The sequence below is a fragment of the Rhinopithecus bieti genome, unplaced genomic scaffold (genome assembly GCF_001698545.2).
Source record: "Rhinopithecus bieti isolate Rb0 unplaced genomic scaffold, ASM169854v2 scaffold_30918, whole genome shotgun sequence".
NCBI lineage: Eukaryota > Metazoa > Chordata > Mammalia > Primates > Cercopithecidae > Rhinopithecus > Rhinopithecus bieti.
This window is the reverse complement of record NW_016813589.1, coordinates 763,497-783,643: the sequence shown is the minus strand read 5'-3', so window position 1 is coordinate 783,643 and position 20,147 is coordinate 763,497. Positions and strand designations below refer to the sequence as shown.

The 20,147-nt window shown below is 41.4% G+C and overlaps 1 protein-coding gene and 1 long non-coding RNA gene across 5 annotated transcripts in view; one reads left to right on the top strand and one right to left on the bottom strand.

The window, feature by feature from the left end:
• LOC108513085 (uncharacterized) overlaps positions 1-17,783 on the bottom strand; it is a 20,804-nt gene extending 3,021 nt beyond the window's left edge. Inside the window, exons 1-2 of the long non-coding RNA XR_001880787.1 lie at positions 17,701-17,783; positions 14,961-15,089 (exon numbers count right to left, since the gene is read on the bottom strand). This is a non-coding gene — a long non-coding RNA (uncharacterized LOC108513085). The remainder of the gene's footprint in view (positions 1-14,960; positions 15,090-17,700) is intronic.
• Positions 17,784-17,886: 103 nt separating this feature from the next.
• Positions 17,887-20,147, top strand: part of POC5 (POC5 centriolar protein) — a 39,824-nt gene continuing 37,563 nt past the window's right edge. For 2 of the 4 annotated variants that reach the window (XM_017848727.1, XM_017848724.1), the window contains exon 1: positions 18,107-18,349. In XM_017848727.1, the coding sequence (XP_017704216.1) occupies positions 18,325-18,349 (25 nt within the window). In that variant the 5' untranslated portion in view covers positions 18,107-18,324. Of the gene's footprint in view, positions 18,070-18,106; positions 18,350-20,147 lie in introns of those variants that run through there. The other 2 variants (XM_017848725.1, XM_017848726.1) reach the window with 2 other exon arrangements.

The following is a 20,147-nucleotide window of genomic DNA, read 5'->3' as shown; positions in this document are numbered from 1 at the left end:
GAATTGATGGGTGCTGACGAGTTGATGGGTGCAGCACACCAACATGGCACAAATATACATATGTAACAAACCAGCACGTTATGCACATGTACCCTAGAACTTAAAGTATAATTAAAAAATAAAAAATAAAAAAAATAAAAAATAAAAAAAGATCAAAGCATAAAGAGAAAAAAAAAAGTGAATCATGAATGATAAAGTTTGGTAGCAATTCTGCTACTAAGTTTTCTTCAAATCATTTTTGTCTCAAAAAAACAAAAGACAAAAAAACTCACCCAAATAAATTTTCCAAAATTTTATTAAGATAGGATGATGTATGTTAAATAAGTTATATTAAATATTCATATTATCATTATCACATAATACATATTACATTAATATATGTTACATATTCACAGGACATAAAAGAATAGTTGTTCACTTTTCAAGCTTTTTTTAAAAGATGTTCAGATAATCTATGTGACTGCTGATTCTTAGAAATTCAGCAAATCAACATCATCCTCTTTTTTATTCTTATGGTAAAATCAATGCTTTGATACTGTACTTTTTTCAGCATCTTCAATGGTGATTTCAATTATTTGAATTTTAGTCTAGACAGGGCTATGATGCACTCTTGAATTTAAATTTTGATTTTATCAAATATGTTCCTGGTATATTTTTCTTCGAATTCAGGGTATTTACATAAATTTTATAAATGTTCAATTTAATAAGAAAGCAATAACCTTTGAATTTTTATTAGAATAGTCTTCGAATATATACCGCTGTGGTCTGAATGTTTGTCTCCCCAAAATACATATTTTGAAATCTTAAAGCCCAAGGTGATGGTATTAGCAGGTGGGGTCTTTGGAAGGTGACAAAGTCATAGGATGGAGCCCTCAGGAATGGGATTAGTGCCCTATCAAAAAGACCTGAGGGAGTTTGGCTGCTCTTTCCACCATGTGAGGACACAGCTGAAAGGCACAATCTGTGAACCAGAAAGCCCTTACAAGACACTGAATCAAGCAGTGCCTTGGACTTCCCAGCCTCCAGAACTAGGAGTAAAAAATTTCCATTGTTTATAAGCCATTCAGTTTATATTTGGTTATAGCAGCCTGAATGGACTAAAACACATACACATTCATCTTGCAAAAATAATGATTTATGTAAGTTGAATAATTACCTATGCAAAATGCTTTTTAAATATAAAACTCCATCAACCCATAACTTTATTTATTTATTTATTTTTGAGACAGGGTCTCACTGTGTCACCTAGACTGGAGTGCAGTGATGCCATCACAGCTCACTACAGTCTCAACCTCACAGGCTCAAGGGATCCTCCTGCCTCAGCTACCCGAGTAACAGGGACTACAGGCACGCATCACAATGCCCGGCCAATTTTTGTTGTTTTGTTTTGTTTTGTTTTGTTTTTGTAGAGACGGGATTTCACCATGTTGCCGAGGCTGGTCTCAAACTCATTGGCTCAAGCTGTCTGTCCACCCTGGCCTCCCAAAGTGCTGGGATTACAGGTGGAGCCACTGAACCTAGCTCAACCCATAACTTTAAAAAAAGTTTTCTTTTTTTATATTAACAAAATGTATTTAATTGTTAAAAGGATATGATCAAGCTTGTTTTACATAGTGTTAAGATTCTTTATCTTCATATCCTGAAGAATAAAATGACATGAGGAGGAATGCGAAATCTCATTTTAAATGTCATTTCTCCTTTGGTGCATTTCTAGAATATGAATAACCTTTATTTGATCTGGTTTTATGTATTTGCTTTTTTCTTATTAGTAAAAATTCTAAAGGGCAAACAACATTGTATAAAATAATACTTATAATTTAGAGATACATGCACAATTTAATATTGTAATATAAAATAACAGTTAATATTGCATCACAGTTCTCCAAGTATTTTCAAACCAAATTTTTATTATGAGTATAATCTTCTGGTCCTATGGTTTAATTATGCAGAACTTTGTAACAACTATTATAGTAGCAAAATATATGTGAAATGGGCTAGCACATTGCTTGATGGATAGCAAGTACCCAAGTACTTTTTGGACTGAGTACCCAAAAAAATGTAAGAAAGTCCTCTGCCCTATCTCTGGAAATTACATCTGCTGTTCCTAGTATTTTACTATTTTCTAGGAAGAAACTAAAACTTAAATTGCTCACTCAAGATTCACATGTAGCATGACTGGAGGGTCTGGGAAGTACATCATCAACAGTAACAGAGTTAAAACTTGTGAAGCAGGCTGGGTGTGGTGGCTCTCACCTATAATCCCAGCAATTTGGGAAGCCAAGGTGGGAGGATCACTTGAGGTCAGGAGATTGAGACCAGCCTGGCCAATGTGGCGAAACTCCATCTCCACTAAAAATACAAAAAAAATTATCTAGGCGTGGTGCACGCGCCTGTAATTCCAGCTACTCAGGAAGCCGAGGCAGGAGAATCGCTTGCAGAGGCTGCAGTGAGCGGAGATTGTGCCATTGCACTCCAGCCTGGGTGACAGAGGGAGACTCATGCCTGTAATCCCAGCACTTTGGGAGGCCAAGGCAGGCAGACCACCTGAGGTCAGGAGTTTGTAACCAGCCTGGCCAATATGGAGAAATCCCATCTCTACTAAAAATACAAAAATTAGCTAGATGTGGTGATGGGCACCTGTAATCCCAGCTACCCGGGAGGTTGAGGCAGAACTGCTTGAACCTGGGAGGTGGAGGTTGCAGTGAGCCAAGATTCCATCACCGCACTCCAGCCTGGGCAACAGAGTGAAACTCCATCTCAAAGAAAAAAAAAAAAAAAAACGTTGTAAAGCAGTTATGTGCACTCTAGCAGGTATGTGACCTCTACATAGTTTGACTCAAGAGTCTTTTTCTAGAAAGATACTTAAAGGAGTGTTAAGGCAGTCCAGGCACTTGCCAAGGGCAAAGGGCCAACGTGAAAAGAGAAAGGAAATTTTGAGTATTGCTCTTAGTGCACTCTGTGTGTGGCTTGTGCCAAGATTCTGGTAAATGAATCCTAAATGAGAACAAATGTAAGCAGCTGAGAATCGGTTAAGGTAACATTAGTTAGCTGCTGTAACAGACTTCAAATGTTCAGCAACTTGTCACAGTAGAAATGTAATTTTTAAAAATTGTGGTAAAATACATATAACACAATGATACAATTTATCATTTTAATTATTTTCAAGTATACAGACAATTTATCATTTTAATTATTTTCAAGTATACAGAAAATGTATTTTTTTTTTTTTTTTTTTTTTTGGAGACAGAGTCTCACTGTGTCACCCAGGCTGGAGTGCAGTTGTGTGATCTCAGCTCGCTGCAACCTCTGCCTCCCGGGTTCAAGCAATTATCCTGCCTCAGCACCTGAGTAGCTGGGATTACAGGCACACGCTGCCACACCTAACTAATTTTTTGTATTTTAATAGAGATGGGGTTTCCCTGTGTTGCCAAGGCTGGTCACAAACTCCTGAGCTCAGGCAATTCGCCCACCTCAGCCTCCCAAAGTCCTGGGATTATAGGCATGATCCACAGTGCCCAACCCAGAAAATGTATCTCTTGCTCCCAGAACAGTGCAAGGTGGATGTCCTGGCTCTTTCTGTCCCCTATTCTGACATTCCTTGAGGTATTAGAGCTGGCAGAAGAGGAAAAAGAGAATGTCAAGGAGACACACACCACTTCTTAAACTCCTTGACCCCGAAATGAGACACATCAGCTCTGTTCACATGGGTGTGAGCTAGTCCTATGACTCCACTAAATGTAAAGGTGGGGTACAGGGGTTCCGAATGTTTTTAATGTGTGTGTGGCTACTTCTTGACACTCATTCTACATAACGGAATTTTAGCAGACAGCTAGTCATCTCTGCAAAAAGCTTCTTCACTAAATTCTCCCTGCTCACTGGCAACACCAGGAAGCATGACTTTGGAGCCCAGGAGAAATATAAGACAAAAGACACAAAAAGCTCCTTTCCACTTCAGTAGAGAACTTACTGGTGCTTTGAAGTCTTTATCACATCAATGCCACTACCAGTGTCTGCATCAGCAGAGTGGAACACTAGCAACCTTCTCAACCAGAGATGCCAATACATGCAGCAAAGACATCAGATCTTCCACTTCCATACAAGACTTCCAGCAGTGCTACCTTCAGCAGATGAGAGAGAGCAGAGGCACTTTTTCTGGGAGTGGGAGGTTACAGCACCTTTGACAGGCACCAGCAGAGTCTCTATAGGTATCTGAGGTCAGCAGCAGGTCATCTGAGAAGGAGGAGATCCTGAAGGAGAGGAAAAATATGGCAAGCTTCTCACTGTACCTGAGAAGATGCTCTGTGTGACTGTTCATTTGTATGGACCCCTATGATTAACAGGAATTAGTTAGGAGTAAGGCTGTGATCATTAATTTTTTGTGTCAACTTGACTGGGACATGGAGTGCCCAGATATTTGGTTAAACATTATTCTGGGTGAATCTGTGAGGGTTTCTGGAAGAGTTAACATTTGAGTCGGCTGACTTAGTCTCAGATTGCCCTTCCTAATGTGGGTGGGCCTCATCTGATCCTTTGGAGGCCTGAATAGAACAAAAGGGAGAATTCATTCTCTCTGCCTGTTTTCAAGCTGGAACATCAGTCTTCTCCTGCACTTGGACTGGACACCACAGGATCTCCTGGGTCTCCAGCTTGCAGATGGCAGATTGTAAAGTTTCTCAGCCTCCATAATTGCATGAACCAATGAGCCAATTCCTTATAATGAACACACACACACACACACACACACACACACACACACACAAATTCTGTTTCTCTAGAGAACAAAGGCTTTGTTGTCAGACTGTTGGGAATCAAACAAAAGAAATATTCCTGGGACCTTGGCTTTACTCCAAAGCTGCTATCAGCCTGAAACTGCATTTCTGCAAAACCATTTCCCTGGGAGAAAGATCAATGTCTGAGTAATGGAATAGCACGTGGGACGTATCTTCACTTACAGATCTAGGAGCCGCAGTAAGCCCTGGAACCCAGTCCCCACCTTCAATTACAGCAGCTTTGAGGCAGGCGATGAACATCTGCTCAAAGCTATGCTCTGGTTTGAATGTGTCCCTGAAGTTCAAGTGCTGAAAACTTAATCCCCACCCCCATGCAGCAGTGTTGCAGGTGGGGCCTAATAAGAAGTGATTAGGTTGTGAGTGATCTGTCCTCAGGAATGGAGTGATGTTGTTATTGCAGGTGTGCGTTATCAAGAGAGTAGCCTTGTTACAAAGGCGAGTTTGGCCCCCTCTTACTCTCCTTCACTCTCTTGCCCTTCTCCTTTCGACCATGGACTAATGCAGCAAGGCTTTCACTTAATGCCAGCCCCTTAATCTTGGACTTCCCAGTCTCCAGAACTGTAATAAATAAAATCATTTTCTTTATAAAATATCCAGGCTGTGGTATTCCGTTGCAGCAACATAAAATGGACTAAGACAAGCTATGGAAGGAAAAGATGAAAAGATAAGCTATGGAAGGAAAAACGGCGCTCAGGATCACACACCCATCATGAATGAATTAGGATGAGGTGCTACTTAGAAGGGGAGGTGAAAAGCTGAGCTTCAGCAGGGTGGATTTGCTGGCCACTGAAAAGAAGAGAGGGAACTGGAATGAAGAGAGGTTGAGACTTCAAAAGCCCAGAACCCTGGAGACTTCCAACGTGCACAGCTGTCAGAACTGGACTCCACAATCGGAAGTCTGGAAGAGTGTCTTCGGGGTTTAGGGAGGAAATTTACTTCAGCCTCCAGGGAACCAGCTATGAAGCTTGGAGTGTCTAGAGCAAAGTTATAGAGAGGCCTGATTGTGATACAGTGAACAATGTTAAAGCTTAGAGCCAGAGAGAATACTGGTCTTGCTAGAAGCTAGGACCCTAATTGACCTAGGGCAAAGTGGCTCTCTGGCCAGAAGCATCAATATCACATGGGAATGTGTTTGAAATGCACATTCTTGGGCCCAACTTCAAACCTGCTTAATCAGAAACTCCCACAATGAAGCCCAGCAACCCATGTCCTAGTAAACTGTCAAGGTGAGGAAAGAAAAAGAGGTTGATCTGAGGAATGTGAGCCTTTCCAAATTATTAGGCCCAGAGAGGCACTGAAATGAGACAGCAATCACACCCTACTCCCTTCTTTGAGCTATGTATTCATCTCTTGAAACTGCTTGCTATTGCCACAAGTTGATATAAATTAACCTAATGCCACACTGGACACTAAAACCAACACCCTATAGTTTAACAATGTCTAGCCAATCACTAATCAATGTTATTTCTGTAAACCAATGAGAATTCCTGACAGATGACTTTGTATCAGCCCACTCCCTGCCCCCTCTTTCTGCCTTTAAAAATCTACTTGTATCCCAGCACTTTGGGAGGCCGAGGCGGGCGGATCACGAGGTCAGGAGATCGAGACCCTCCTGGCTAACACGGTGAAACCCCGTCTCTACTAAAATACAAAAAACTAGCCGGGCGCGGTGGCGGGCGCCTGTAGTCCCAGCTACTCGGAGGCTGAGGCGGGAGAATGGCGGGAACCCGGGAGGCGGAGCTTGCAGTGCGCCGAGATCGCACCACTGCACTCCAGCCTGGGCGACACAGCGAGACTCCGTCTCAAAAAAAAAAAAAAAAAAAATCTACTTGTAACTGCTACTAATTGGAGTATACATTCAGGACAACTTGCATCTATGCTCCCAGGTTGCAATCCTCAAACTTGGCCCAAATTAACTCTCTCTGCGTATATTAATTTTGCTTTAGCTTCTTCCTTTTAGGTCAACACAGGTTATTTTGATGCACACTAGGGAACACAGGAGACTCAAGCAATGTTGGGTCAGGGAAAGTTTACATAGGGGAGGAAAATGGAGGGAAACACATGGGGGTAAGAATAACCCATTCCCAGAAGGTAGAAGCTGAAAGAATGTTCTCAAAGGGACCATCTCTCAGACCTATCCATAAAACTAACTTGTATCAACTCCAGGTTATAGTAATATTAGTTTAGTTTGGCACCTACACCAGACAAATAAGCTGATTCGCAAACCAAAAACTAGAGTCAGTATCTACCACCTCAGAACTCAGGAAATTGAAAATGGTGAATAATTACTATGAGGGTTTTTAACACTTCAGGAACTTTTGTAACTTGTACAAACTGGTTTTTAAACTCCAATCTAACTATCATAATTTATTTCTGTTTTTTAAAAAATCTTTCAATGAAGAGACAGTCTATCCTTCATTAGGAGTAAAGGAAAAAACAGGGACTCTGGGGGAAAGAAAATCCTAATACATGAACAGTCTCGGAAAAAGAAGAATTCTAAGTAATAGTGATGGGCAGATATTTTTAGAAGAAAGCAAGTTAATTTTATGAAGACTCAAGACAGGAAAGGGACTTCCTTCTAAAAGATCGTTCAACAGAAGGCTGTGCTTCTGCAACATAAAATAGCACATTTCTTCATCCAAGTTAAACATAAACATTTACATAAAATAGCACATTTCTTCATCAGAGTTCAACATAAAGATTTACAAATAAAAATGGACAAATGGATTACATCAAGTTAAAAAGCTTCTGCACAGCAAAGGAAATCATCAACAAAGTGAAGAGACAACCCACAGAATGGGAGAAAATATTTGCAAATTACCCCTCTGACAAGGTATTAATAACCAGAATATATAAGGAGCCCAAACAACTCTATAGGAAAAAATCTAATAATCTAATCAAAAATGGGCAAAAGATTTTAATAGACATCTCTCAAAAGAAGACATACAGATAGCAAACAGGTATATGAAGAGGTGCTCAACATCACTCATTATCAGAGAAATGCAAATCAAAACCACAACGAGATATCATCTCACTCCAGTTAAAACGGCTTATATCCAGAAGACAGAGAATAACAAATGCTGGCGAAGATGTGGAGAAAAGGGAAGCCTTGTACACTGTTAGTGGGAATGTAAATTAGTACAACCACTATGGAGAAGAGTTTGGAAGTTCCTCAAAAAAACTAAAACTAGAGCTACCACATGATCCAGCAATCCCACTGCAGAATGTATACCCCAAATAAAGGAAATCAGCATATCAAAGATATATCTGCACTCCCATGTTTGTTGCAGCACTGCTCACCATAGCTGAGATTTGGAAGCAACCTAAGTATCCATCAACAGATGAATGAATAAGGGAAATGTGGTGCATATACACAATGAAGTACTATTCAGCCAGAAAAAGGAATGAGACCCTATCATTTGCAACAACATGGATGGAACTGGAGATCATTATGCTAAGTGAAATAAGCCAGGCACAGAAAGACAAACATCACATGTTCTCACTTATCTGTGGGATCTAAAAATCAAACAATTAAATTCATGGGCATAGAGAGTAGAAGGATGGTTACCAGAGGCTGGGAAGGGTATTGAGGGGCTGGCGAGGGAGATGGGGACAGTTAATGAGTACAAAAAAATAGAAAGAATGAATAAGACCTACTATTTGATAGCACAACAGGGTGACTGTGGTCCACAATAACTTAATTGTACATTTAAAAATAACTAAAGGAGTATAATTGGATTGTTTGTAACACAAAAGATAAATGCTTGAGGGGATGGATACCCCATTCTCCATGATGTGATTATTTCACATTGCATGCCTGTATCAAAACACCTCAAGCACCCCATAAATATATACACCTACTATGTACCCACAAAAATTAAAAATTAAAAAAAACTAAAGAAAAGTCAATAAGCCATCCTCCCACAGGGTTAACAAGAATTCTAGACAGAAATATAGTTATAATTATATTAATCCAGCTGCACTTTGGCCCACTTCCTTGTAACTGAAAGTCACTAGATACTGACCATTTGTATCCCCATTGTTCCTATTGATAGAACTGCTGACATCAGAATTAAAAGCTTCTGTTTAAGGATTGCTTGAGATTTTTCAGATCCTGAGTTCCAGGGAAACAGTTCAAAGACCCTCACAGAGGAATAAGCAGGAGAATACAGTTTCTTCATCTCCCTGTCCCATGACTTCACCTTGCACTCTTCAAGCAATCAACAATCTCCACACTTTGGCCCACTCCAAGACCTTTAAAAACCCTAGCCCCAAACTCCTGGGCAGATGGATTTGAGATTTCCTCCCATCTCCTCATTTGTCTGCCCTGTAATTGAATCTCTTTCTCTTCTGCAACCCAGTGTCTCAGCATATTGACTTGCCAAATGCAATGGGCAATGATGGTCATTTACTTTAGCCATACTAATTCATCCTTTAACCAATTTCATATATTGAGTGCTAATGGATGGATTCAGGGCCATTTAAATTGAGTTTTCCATTTCTTATCACCACACTTATTCCACTAAGGCAAGTCACCTGAAGACCTTGCTAATGAAGATTAGTATCTCCATTAATCAGACTTAAAATAGACCCCAACTGGTGAGCTACAGGATGGAGACTGTGACCTAGGATCCCCAATCTCCTTTTACCTATCCTCTCACAGACTGTGAAATAGAGACATATTAAGACACACACAGGCTGTGTATAGGGAAACTAGTATTTCAACTCACACAGTAACTTGCGTGAGATTGGGAGATACAGATGCTCCAAAGGGGCCAGGAGCATGGCAGCCACAGGATATGTCTCAGAGCAGAAAACACGTATCTGTTTCCCACTAAGCTCGTCATGTCTACTCCTCTCCTGCTACCTCACCATCAATTCCCTAAGTTCAATACATTTTCTGTAGCCTCCTCTAAGTAAATAAGTGTATCACCACTCCTACCATATCATTATTTTTCTTTTTCATAGGCATTCAAGACAAAAATACAGGAAGCTTTTTTCTCATTTAGCATTATTCCTCCTGTTGGTTAAATCTACTAGCCTTGCAACAGTATGGTTTTCTACCATACTGCAAACAATGCTTGCAAACAATGTTTCAGCCCTATTATGGACTCATAATAACATTTTCATTTTTCTGTAGGAAAATGCATTTCAAGTTACAAACAATAGATCTACAATTAAGCTTTGGGATATGTTTATAGATGTGAGGTAGACTGATTGGCATGACCCCTTGCACACAAAAGGCAACTACAAAAAAACAATTAGAATGGTGCTTTCAAAGACAGGAAACGAGTTCTTCCACAACATTTCAAATCTGCTTTAAAATACCAGATCTAGCGTCTCTTCCCTTCCTTCCATTAAAAAAAAAAGGGGGGGGGGGAGAAGAAAGGATAAAGGAAGGAAGGGTCATAATTTAGAATTGCATAGATTCTTTTTATTGAGCTGAATGACCCTGATCTGCAAACTCACCCTCAGAAGCCCTAAAGATCCAAGAATACAGCATCTGTATGGTACTCAAACTCAGTAATATTGTTCTCTGAAAAGCTAATTAATCCTGCCTCTCACAGCTAGTGCTAGAGTGTTTTATCAGGAGAAAGAAATGCTAAGGGTAAGGAAGTTTTTATATGGCTATAAGAGACAACTAGAGAGGTTTAAGAATGAGTGTTTATAATTAGGAAGAGCAGAAGGTTGATGATGAGGGCCAAGAAATGAACTCCCTTCTGCAATAACAGAGCCAGGCCTGTAGAATCCAGAGAATCAAAATACTCTGAATAAGCCCTTAGTCCACAGCAAAGCGGTGAACTGTCTCATATGTAGACCACTGTGTCCATAATAACCATCATTTACTCTACATTGTTGCCTTATTGATAGGGTCTTTCTCCTTCTGCTCTGCCTCAGTTAAATGGCTCTCAGAGTGTGAAGAGGCTGTAAATAGACTGTGTATTCTAACTACAGAAGTTCTATTTGGGACCTGTATTGTGAGCCACTTGGTCAAAATTAATTTACCACAATCTTTGCACACCGTCCTACTTGAACTCAGATTTCACCATCAAGTCACTTTTCTGACTTAGAAAAACCAGGGCATTGTTTCCAGGAGGCCAGTGCTAAAAAGTTTACGGGGAACGGAAAGCTCTAGAGGCTTTTGCTTCTCTCAACTGTGGAGATTAAGTTATTATGTCAGCCACTTGTACCCTGGAGAAACAAATTCCAGCCTGAGAGGCTAAAACAAAGGCAGGTATATTTGAATTGATGAGTGGGTAAGATGAAAAAGAAGGGAAGATAATCTGTGAGTCTAGAAGTCTGGTAGAAAAGCAGATACGGGGCTAGCTTGTAAAGAATTGAGTCCTTAAAACAGAACTACCATTCAACTCAGCAATCCCATAGCTGGGTAAATATCTGAAAGAAAATAAATTATTCTTCCAAAAAGACACCTGCACTCGTATGTTCATAAGAGCACTATTCAAAATAGCAAAGATACGGAATCAATCTAGGTGCCCATCAATGTTGGGTTGAATAAAGAAAATGCGGTACATCTACACCATGGAATACTACACAGCCATAAAAAAATAAAATCATGTCAGCGTGATGGGCTCATGTCTGTAATCCCAGGACTTTGGGAGGCCAAGATGGGAGGATCACTTGAGGCCAGGAGTTCAAGACCAGGCTGGTCAACATAACAAGACTCCATCTCTTAAAACAAAACAAAACAAAACGTGTCCTTTGCAGCAACATGGATGGAGTTGGAAGCCACTATCCTAAGCAAATTAACAGAGGAACAGAAAACCGAATACTTTGTGTTCTTACTTATAAGTGGGAGCTAAACATTGGGTGTTCGTGGGTGTAAAGATGCAACATGCAACAATAGACACTGGTGGACTACTGGCAGGGTGGGGAGAAAGGGCTGAAAGACCATTGGATACTATGCTCACTACCTGCATTATGGGATCATTCATATCCCAAACCCCAGCATCATGCAATATACTCATGTAACAAACCTGCAAATGTACCTCTTGAATCTAAAATTAAAGTTGAAATTATATTTTTTTAAAAAATCAAATTCTTAGGGAACATCACGGCAGCCTCTACCTAGATGTAGGCCCTAGTAAGGGCCCTGTCCCTAAAATCTGCACCCATCTCCACTCCCACTCCAGATCTCACTCTCTCTCTCAATCTCTCTCTCTCTTTCTCTCTCTCTCTCTCTCCAGATTTGCAACTCAAATAAAGCAAATATAGATCCCTCTTGGTCTAAATTCCTCCTTCATAAAATGAAAGTAACAGACTAGACTGTGGTTGCTACCCTGGACAGGAGTCATCAGTTTTAAAGATCCCTAGAGTGAGGAATGTTCTCTTAAAGTCCCAGCTAAACAAATAATAGGGTGAAGAGATAATATGGTGAAGGATTTTTAAGTGAATCATGGATGACCTTAAAAAGAAACAGGTTTCAAATCAGTGCGCTAACACATGTCCAGCAAAATAACATAGGTATCAACTCTTTCCACTAATATTATTATTAATATTATAATAATAATTTCCACTAATATGATTATTATTCCACTAATAATCAGAATAATAATCATATTAGTGGAAATTATTAGATGCTTTCCAACAGGTGCCTAAAGTCATCTTAACTTTATGCCTATATCTTAGGAAAGGCTGGATCCCAGATCTCAAGAATCCAAATTCTATGTTCTTTCTACGTCACCTGGCTGCCTTACTTTAAAATTTTGCACAGCGCTTTCGCATACATTACTTCTCAACAACTTTATATACCCATCTGCAGAGGTGTAGATGTGGTGTTAAAAGCCATAACAAATTGACCCTCAAATATAAGGACATTTTTAAAAATGATGCTTTCTCATACTACAGAACTAGCAGGGGAGTTATATTCCACATGGTCATGCAGCCCAACATAGTGGGAAAAGAGAAGACTTGGAGAAAGCATACCTAATGTCTTAAATCCCAGTTCAGAAAGTGGTACACTGCATTTCCACTCACACTCTATGGCTTCTGGTCTCACTTAATTGATAGGTAGGTGGAAAATGTAGTCTTGCTATGCAGCCATATGCTCAGCTTCAATTATTTTACTAGAGCAGGAGGGAACTGATATTGAGAGACAGAGAAAGAGAGGGAGACACAATAGATTTAGGTTCAGGTCCTGGTTTAGATATAGAGTTAGATTTTATATGTTCTAATACTTTCTCAATTTTAAAAAGATGAAACTCAAGCATATAAAGAATGTACACCTGTCCCAAAGTTTCCTACCTGATAAGTGGTACATGTGGGGACTCCAGCATAGTCCTTTTGGTGTTTGGTGGGGCTTGGTTTAGGAGAGCTTTGGATGCCATGCAATACCATGGAAGGCTTTTGGATAGGTGATGCAATCCAGTGCTATTTTAAGAAGATAGTTATCAGCAGTGTGAAGAATGAGTTGTAGAAAGAAGAAATGAAGGTGTACAATCAAGAAACAGTCCAAGCCAAATTCAGCAGTGGCTTAACCAAAAACATTAGAGATGGAAAGAAGACAGGCACTAGAGGACGTTCAGAACTTGGGGCCCATGGAAGGGCCAAGACATGGGGGACCTCCATATTGTCAAACACAATAGTCACTTCACTAGCATTTTACTGAAGCCTCTGCTGGTTTTCCTCCCACTTCTCCAGCACCTCCTTCTCAGTCTCCTTTGCTGGCTCCTCCATTGCCACCCAACCTCTAAACATTAGAGGACATCAGGGTTCAGTTCCAAATCCTCTTCTCTACTCATTTTGCTCTCCCCCACTAGATTGTCTCATCTAGTTCTTTGGCTTTAAATTGCATCTGTATCAGTTGTCTGTTGTCATAATAAGTTTATGTAACAAACCACCCTAAACACAGTGATTTAAACAATCAATATTAATTGAGTTCATGTCTCTGTAGGCTGTCTCGGTGGTTCTTAGATTCACACACCTGTTGGGGAGTCAAATGGCTATAGGCTGACCTAGGATGGCCTTGGCTAGGATGACTGGGGCAACTTGGCTCTACTACATATGTCTTTCATCTTCCAGTAGACTAGCCCAGGCATATTTTCCATGGTTATAACAGAGAGCAAGAGCAAGCTAAGCCAAGCACATAAGTATTTTGAAACTTCTGCTTGCATCATACTTGTTAACATTCTATTGGTCATTAGCAGAGAAGAACTCCAAGTGAGCTTACATAGCACCGGACATCAATACCTGGAGAGATGTAGAATTGGAGCCATTTTTGCAATCCTCCACAAAATCTATATGCAAAAGCCACCCAGTTTATATATCTAGGCAGCGACCTCTTTTCTGAGCTCTAGACATTAAGTTCAATGGTCTAACGGATACTCCACTTGGGTATCTCCAGGCATTTCATGTTTAAAGAATGTTTAAAATTGAATTTTGATCTTCCCCTTTCAAAACCTGCTTCTCTTCCAGTGTTTTTCTCAATATCTGATGCTGCCATCCACTCAGTTACTCAAGCGAGAAACCTGAAACCTGGAGTCCTTAACACTTTTCTCTTCTTCATCTCAGATACAGTCCAAGTCCTATCACCAAGTCCCATCAATTATACCTCCAAAACATACAGTTGGCCCCCATATCCTCAGGTTCCACATCAGTAGATTTAACCAACCATAGATCAAAATTACTCAAAAAAGTAAAAATTTTAAAGTAAAAAATAACACAAATAAAAAAATAAAATATAACAACCATTTATATACATATATTTATATTATGTTAGGTATTATAAGTAATCTAGAGATTAATATTTAAAGTATATGGGAGGATGTGTGTAGGTTATATGCAAATACTATACCATTTTATATAAGAGAATTAAGCAGCCTCAATTTTGGTATTTACATTGGCGGGGTGGGGTGGGGAGGGGAAGACAGCGGGAGTGGTCCTGGAACCAATCCCTAGGAATAGCAAGTGACAACTGTATCTCATTTCTGTCTTCTCTCCGTCTCCTTTGCCACTCCTCTAGTTCAAGTTGTCCTCATCTCTCTCCTGAACATCTAAAATACATCCCATTGAACTTAAAATCTCAAATCCTTAACAAGTCCTGCATAGTTGGGCCCCCACCTCCATCTGCAGCCTCATCCTGTGCCACTCTCTCCTCACTAAGTTCCAGTCTTACTGGTATTTGTTATTATCCAGATACCAGCCCTTTCTTACCTCAAGACCACGGCATGCTGTCCCCAACAGAACATCTTGAGTGATAAGAACATGGACTCCGACACTGTGCTTACCAGCTGCGTGAACCTGGGCAAGCTGCATAACCTCTCCGTGCTTCAGTTTCTCTATCTGAAACATGAGGATAGGAATAGCACCTACGTTAATTTAATTCTCAGTGAGCGAATTCCTATCCTCATTTTTCAGATACAGAAACTGAGGTACAGAGACGTTATGCAGCTTGCCCAGGTTCACACAGCTGTTATATATTCCTATGTGTGGTGGATTTGTTGGTTTGATACTGGTTTTTCCCATTAGACTCTTAGTTCCATGAGGGCAGACTGTGTTTTGCTCACCACTCTCAGCACCAACAAAAATTTGCTTTGCCTATGACAGATGTTAAGTATCTGTTGAATGAATAAATAATTATGAAGGGTTCAAACTGGCAACCAAGTTATTATGGGTTTGTGGGGGCTTTAAATTCTCTCTCTCTTTCCCTCCCTCTCTAGGAACCTTGAGAAAAGATATCAGTTCTAAATTCATAACATCCAGACAAGATTCTGTCTCTTCCTCTCTACAGTTTTACAGGAGAATGGGGATTGCTGACTAAATGGTTTTCAATAAAAATCTCTCCTTCCCCAAAAGGAAGACAGAAAAGAGAAACTTGGAACCTACTGGCAGAAGGGCACCAGAAGAGTGATTCGGTATCAATTATAGTGTATGGGGTCACCAAAAGGCAATTCAATTTAAAAACAAATACTAGAACCAAGTATGAATTTGCAGCTATTAATAGGAATTTGTCCTATATAATAAGCATGGGGAAAAAAGGCGGGAGAACAAACATAACTTATGCCAAAGAAACTTCTGGTGCTCTTTCTTATTTCATTGTTTGTAGAGGTCTGGTTCTGCCAACATGAAAGTGAGACCCAGGCTACGCCATTTTTATCTACAGAAAAAAAGAAACCTTATCCTGGAGGTAACAGAAGGGAGCCTGAAAACTCACCCAGATCTCAGTATTTGTTCTTCAGACTGGAGAACCCCAGTCTGGGCTACTTAAGCACCTTTGCCATCTGGGTCCTTATACCTCTAGCCTATCTGTTGCCAATATAAGTTGAAAGACTATATGTTTGTGTGTTAGGTGTTTTAGATGTATTAATTCTTTTAATCTCCTACCACCTTACTATGTGAGTAGTATTATCCAAGTTGACAGTGAGTAGATGGTAAAGCTTATTCTAAGGTCAAAACTTCACCAGAAGGCTCTATCTTGAAGTCTGACACATTTGAGATTAGTTAAAACTAGACTGCCAATTTTGTTTTTTTGTTTGTTTGTTTTTTGAGACAGAGTCTCACTCTGTCACCCAGGCAGGAGTGCAGTAGTGGAATCTTGGTTCAATGCAATCTCCGCCTCCTGGGTTCAAGGGATTCTCCTGCCTCAGCCTTCGGAGTAGCTGGGACTACAGGCATAAGCCACCACACCTGGCTAAATTTTGTATTCTTAGTAGAGATGGGGTTTCACCATGTTGGCCAGTCTGGTCTCAAACTCCTGACCTCAGGTGATCCGCTGGCCTTGTCCTCCCAAAGTGTTGGGATTACAGGCATGAGCCAACGCGTCCAGCCTAGACTAGCAATTTCTCAAAGCGTGGTCTGCACACTCCTGCATCAGAATCACTGGCAGTGTGTATTAAAATTCAGATTTCCTGACGGTGTCCACGACCGAAGGAATCAACACCTCTGGCCAGGCGTGGTGGCTCACGCCTGTAATCCCAGCACTTTGGGAGGCCAAGGCGGGCAGATCACCTGAGGTCAAGAGTTCGAGACCAGCCTGGCCAATAGGATGAAACTCCATCTCTACTAAAATACAAAATTAGCCAGGCATGGTGGCAGGCACCTGTAATCCCAGCTACTTGGGAGGCTGAGGGAGGAGGATCTCTTGAACCCGGGAGGCAGACGTTGCAGTGAGCCGAGATAGTGCCACTGCACACCAGCCTGGACGACAGAGCAAGACTNCTCCTGACCTCAGGTGATCCGCTGGCCTTGTCCTCCCAAAGTGTTGGGATTACAGGCATGAGCCAACGCGTCCAGCCTAGACTAGCAATTTCTCAAAGCGTGGTCTGCACACTCCTGCATCAGAATCACTGGCAGTGTGTATTAAAAATTCAGATTTCCTGACGGTGTCCACGACCGAAGGAATCAACACCTCTGGCCAGGCGTGGTGGCTCACGCCTGTAATCCCAGCACTTTGGGAGGCCAAGGCGGGCAGATCACCTGAGGTCAAGAGTTCGAGACCAGCCTGGCCAATAGGATGAAACTCCATCTCTACTAAAAATACAAAAATTAGCCAGGCATGGTGGCAGGCACCTGTAATCCCAGCTACTTGGGAGGCTGAGGGAGGAGGATCTCTTGAACCCGGGAGGCAGACGTTGCAGTGAGCCGAGATAGTGCCACTGCACACCAGCCTGGACGACAGAGCAAGACTCCACCTCAAAAAAAAAAAAAAAAAAAAGCACCTCCAAGTGATTCTGTTGCAGGGGATCTGCGGATGATGCAGATTTTTTTGTTTTTGTTTTTAATTTTTTATAGAGAAAGGGTCTCCCTATGCTCCCCAGACTGGTCTCGAACTCCCGGGCTCAAGCGATCCTCCCACTTCGGCCTCCCAAAGTGCTGGGATTACTGGCATGAGCCAGCACACCTGGCTCAGAATTTCGTATTGTTCTTATGCAGACGAAAGCATGAGGACTCATACCTAGGCTACCGGAATTGTTGAAAGCCAACAGCACCCGGCATTAGCCATCTTCATCCCTGCTAAACAGCCTCTAACCAAACCCCTACCGACCTGCGGAGCCAGGGGGCGGGGCTCTCCAAAGTAATTCCGGCTTCTCGCGACACCGGCCCAAAGCCCCGCCCCCAGCTCTCGGACCAATCAAACGGCAGATTGCTGAACCAAAGGACCAATGCACAGGGCTGTCCTTAATTCCTCCCAGCAGTTTGAAACTGTCAAGTTGCTCCCTAGGTAGCGGCTGTGCTTGCTGAGTCTGCACTTGCTGAGACTGCAGCTGCGACGCGGCTGGGAGGCGCAGAGCGAGGAGTCGGGATTTGGTCGCGAGCGGCGACGGTGGGTAGCAGCGCTCTGGGCATACCCTGCGTCCCTGCATCCCTGGCGAAAGTAGTGGAGTGCGATTTAAGGTTCCTTGGCGCGGGCTTCCTCCTCCGGGACTCTTCCCCAGACGCGGGTGATTCAGCTGTTGTGCCGGAAGGTCTCAAACTTCCCCTCCGAGGCGTGCAGGAAGAGGAAGAGAGGTGTGAGGGATGCTGAGCGGTTACTGTCATCAGAGGCTCCTGTCACTTAAAACGTTGAGAAAAACTAACCATGTATGAAGCTCTGTTGTGCTTAAGTAAGATTTTTCTTTAAACAGGCTGGGTCGGAAGGTGATGGAAGAAAACTTCTGGCCTTTTGCTTACTGCAATGACTTTTCTCCTCTGCTTCTAGTCCCTGCCTTGGGGAGGGGCTGGCGCACCCCCTCTCCTTGCGTGCAGCTAGGCCTGATGAAGGGCACAGGGCACATCACCCTGCTGCTAGTCTGCATGTTAATTCGCTCTTCCTTTGACTCTTGGTGGTTCCATTTGAATTCCCAGACCCCTGTTTTCCTGTCAGCCCGGTAATTACCAAGATGTTATTTTATGTCTCTGGCAACAGAGAAGCTCACAAAAGTTTTGGTCTTGTTTTCTGATACCTTGAATTAGAAACTACTGAAAATGTAGTGAACTAATGTACATCTGCCACCCATTAAAGCAGTTTTCATTTTTCTCCTTCGTTTCTGAACCTAGAAACAGGAAAATGCTACTGTTCTAGAGTTTCAAATAACTCATACTTTGTTGGCATAAAGCAGGGCAGATGGGAGATAGCATATTTACCAAAAGTGCAGTGGGTTTTTTTGTGTCTGCAGTGTCCGTATTAAGAAACAGTTTTTGAGATCTGACCGTACTTAACTAGCTCATTTTTAAAATAATCAGCACCACCCCACTCCCCACCCGTGTTATCTACCTGGTCTCAAATCCTGAAGAAAGAAGTGAATAAAAATATAAATGGACCAAGTTATCCCAGTGGTAGATTTGAAGTCAGTGAAGCAGCCATTCTTTGCTGCAGATACATGCTCTTATTTTATCCTCCCTAATTGGCTTAACTAAAGACAGTCATGCTGAGATTTAGTTTACTTAGCATGTGTATGCACAGTGATACTCACTGGAAAAAGTTGAACTTTCCTTTCCACAATCTAGTTCCAGCCTGTGTTTCCATTCTATTTTTGCACTTTTCCCTGTATCTTACTTTTCTACTTCAATTTCCTCATCTCTCATTTATTTTTCAGCCCACTGTAACTGAGACCTGAAATTGTTTTACTTTCCACTGAAATTGTTCAAGCAAATGTCACAGCAACCGCCTAATCGCCAAATTCTATCCATTCCTCATGGTTGTTTGGCATCTAACTCTGTTCTCTTTTCAAAGTTTCTCAAAGTTGTGATGCTGCTCCCATGGTTCTAATGTTCTGACTTTGCTGACTCCTTTGCTGACTGTTCTCTTGCCCTTTAGATGTTAGTGGTTCTGGCTTTAACCCTCTTCTCATTCACAGTCATAGTCCTCAACTTTATTAGGGCTATAGTCCCCTCTGAACACATATTTAAAGCTAAAGATCTTCTTTCTAGAAAAATACACATTTGCATTTATGATGAAAATATTACATACAAGTTGGGTGTAGGGACCTGATATGCTTAGGTTTTGTGTCCCCACTCAAATCTCATCCTCAATTGTAATCTCCACATGTAGTGGAAGGGAAGTGATTGGATTATAAGGGTGATTTCTCCCATGCTATTCTCATGATAGTGAATTCTCACGAGATCTGATTGTTTTATAAATGGAGATCTGATTGTTTTATAAATGGTAGTTTTTCCTGCACTCTCTGACTTACTCTCTTGCCTGCCACCATCTAAGATGTGCCTGCTTCCCCTTCTACAATGTTTAAGTTTCCTGAGGCCTCCCCAGACATGCGAAACTATCAGTCAATTAAAATTCTTTTCTTTATAAATTACCCAGTTTGGGGCAGTTTTTTGGGAATTTTTATGTTTGGTTTTTTTTTTTTTTTTTTTTTTTTTTTGGGGGGGGCCTCCCTTTTTTCCCCGGGGGGGGGGGGGGGGGGG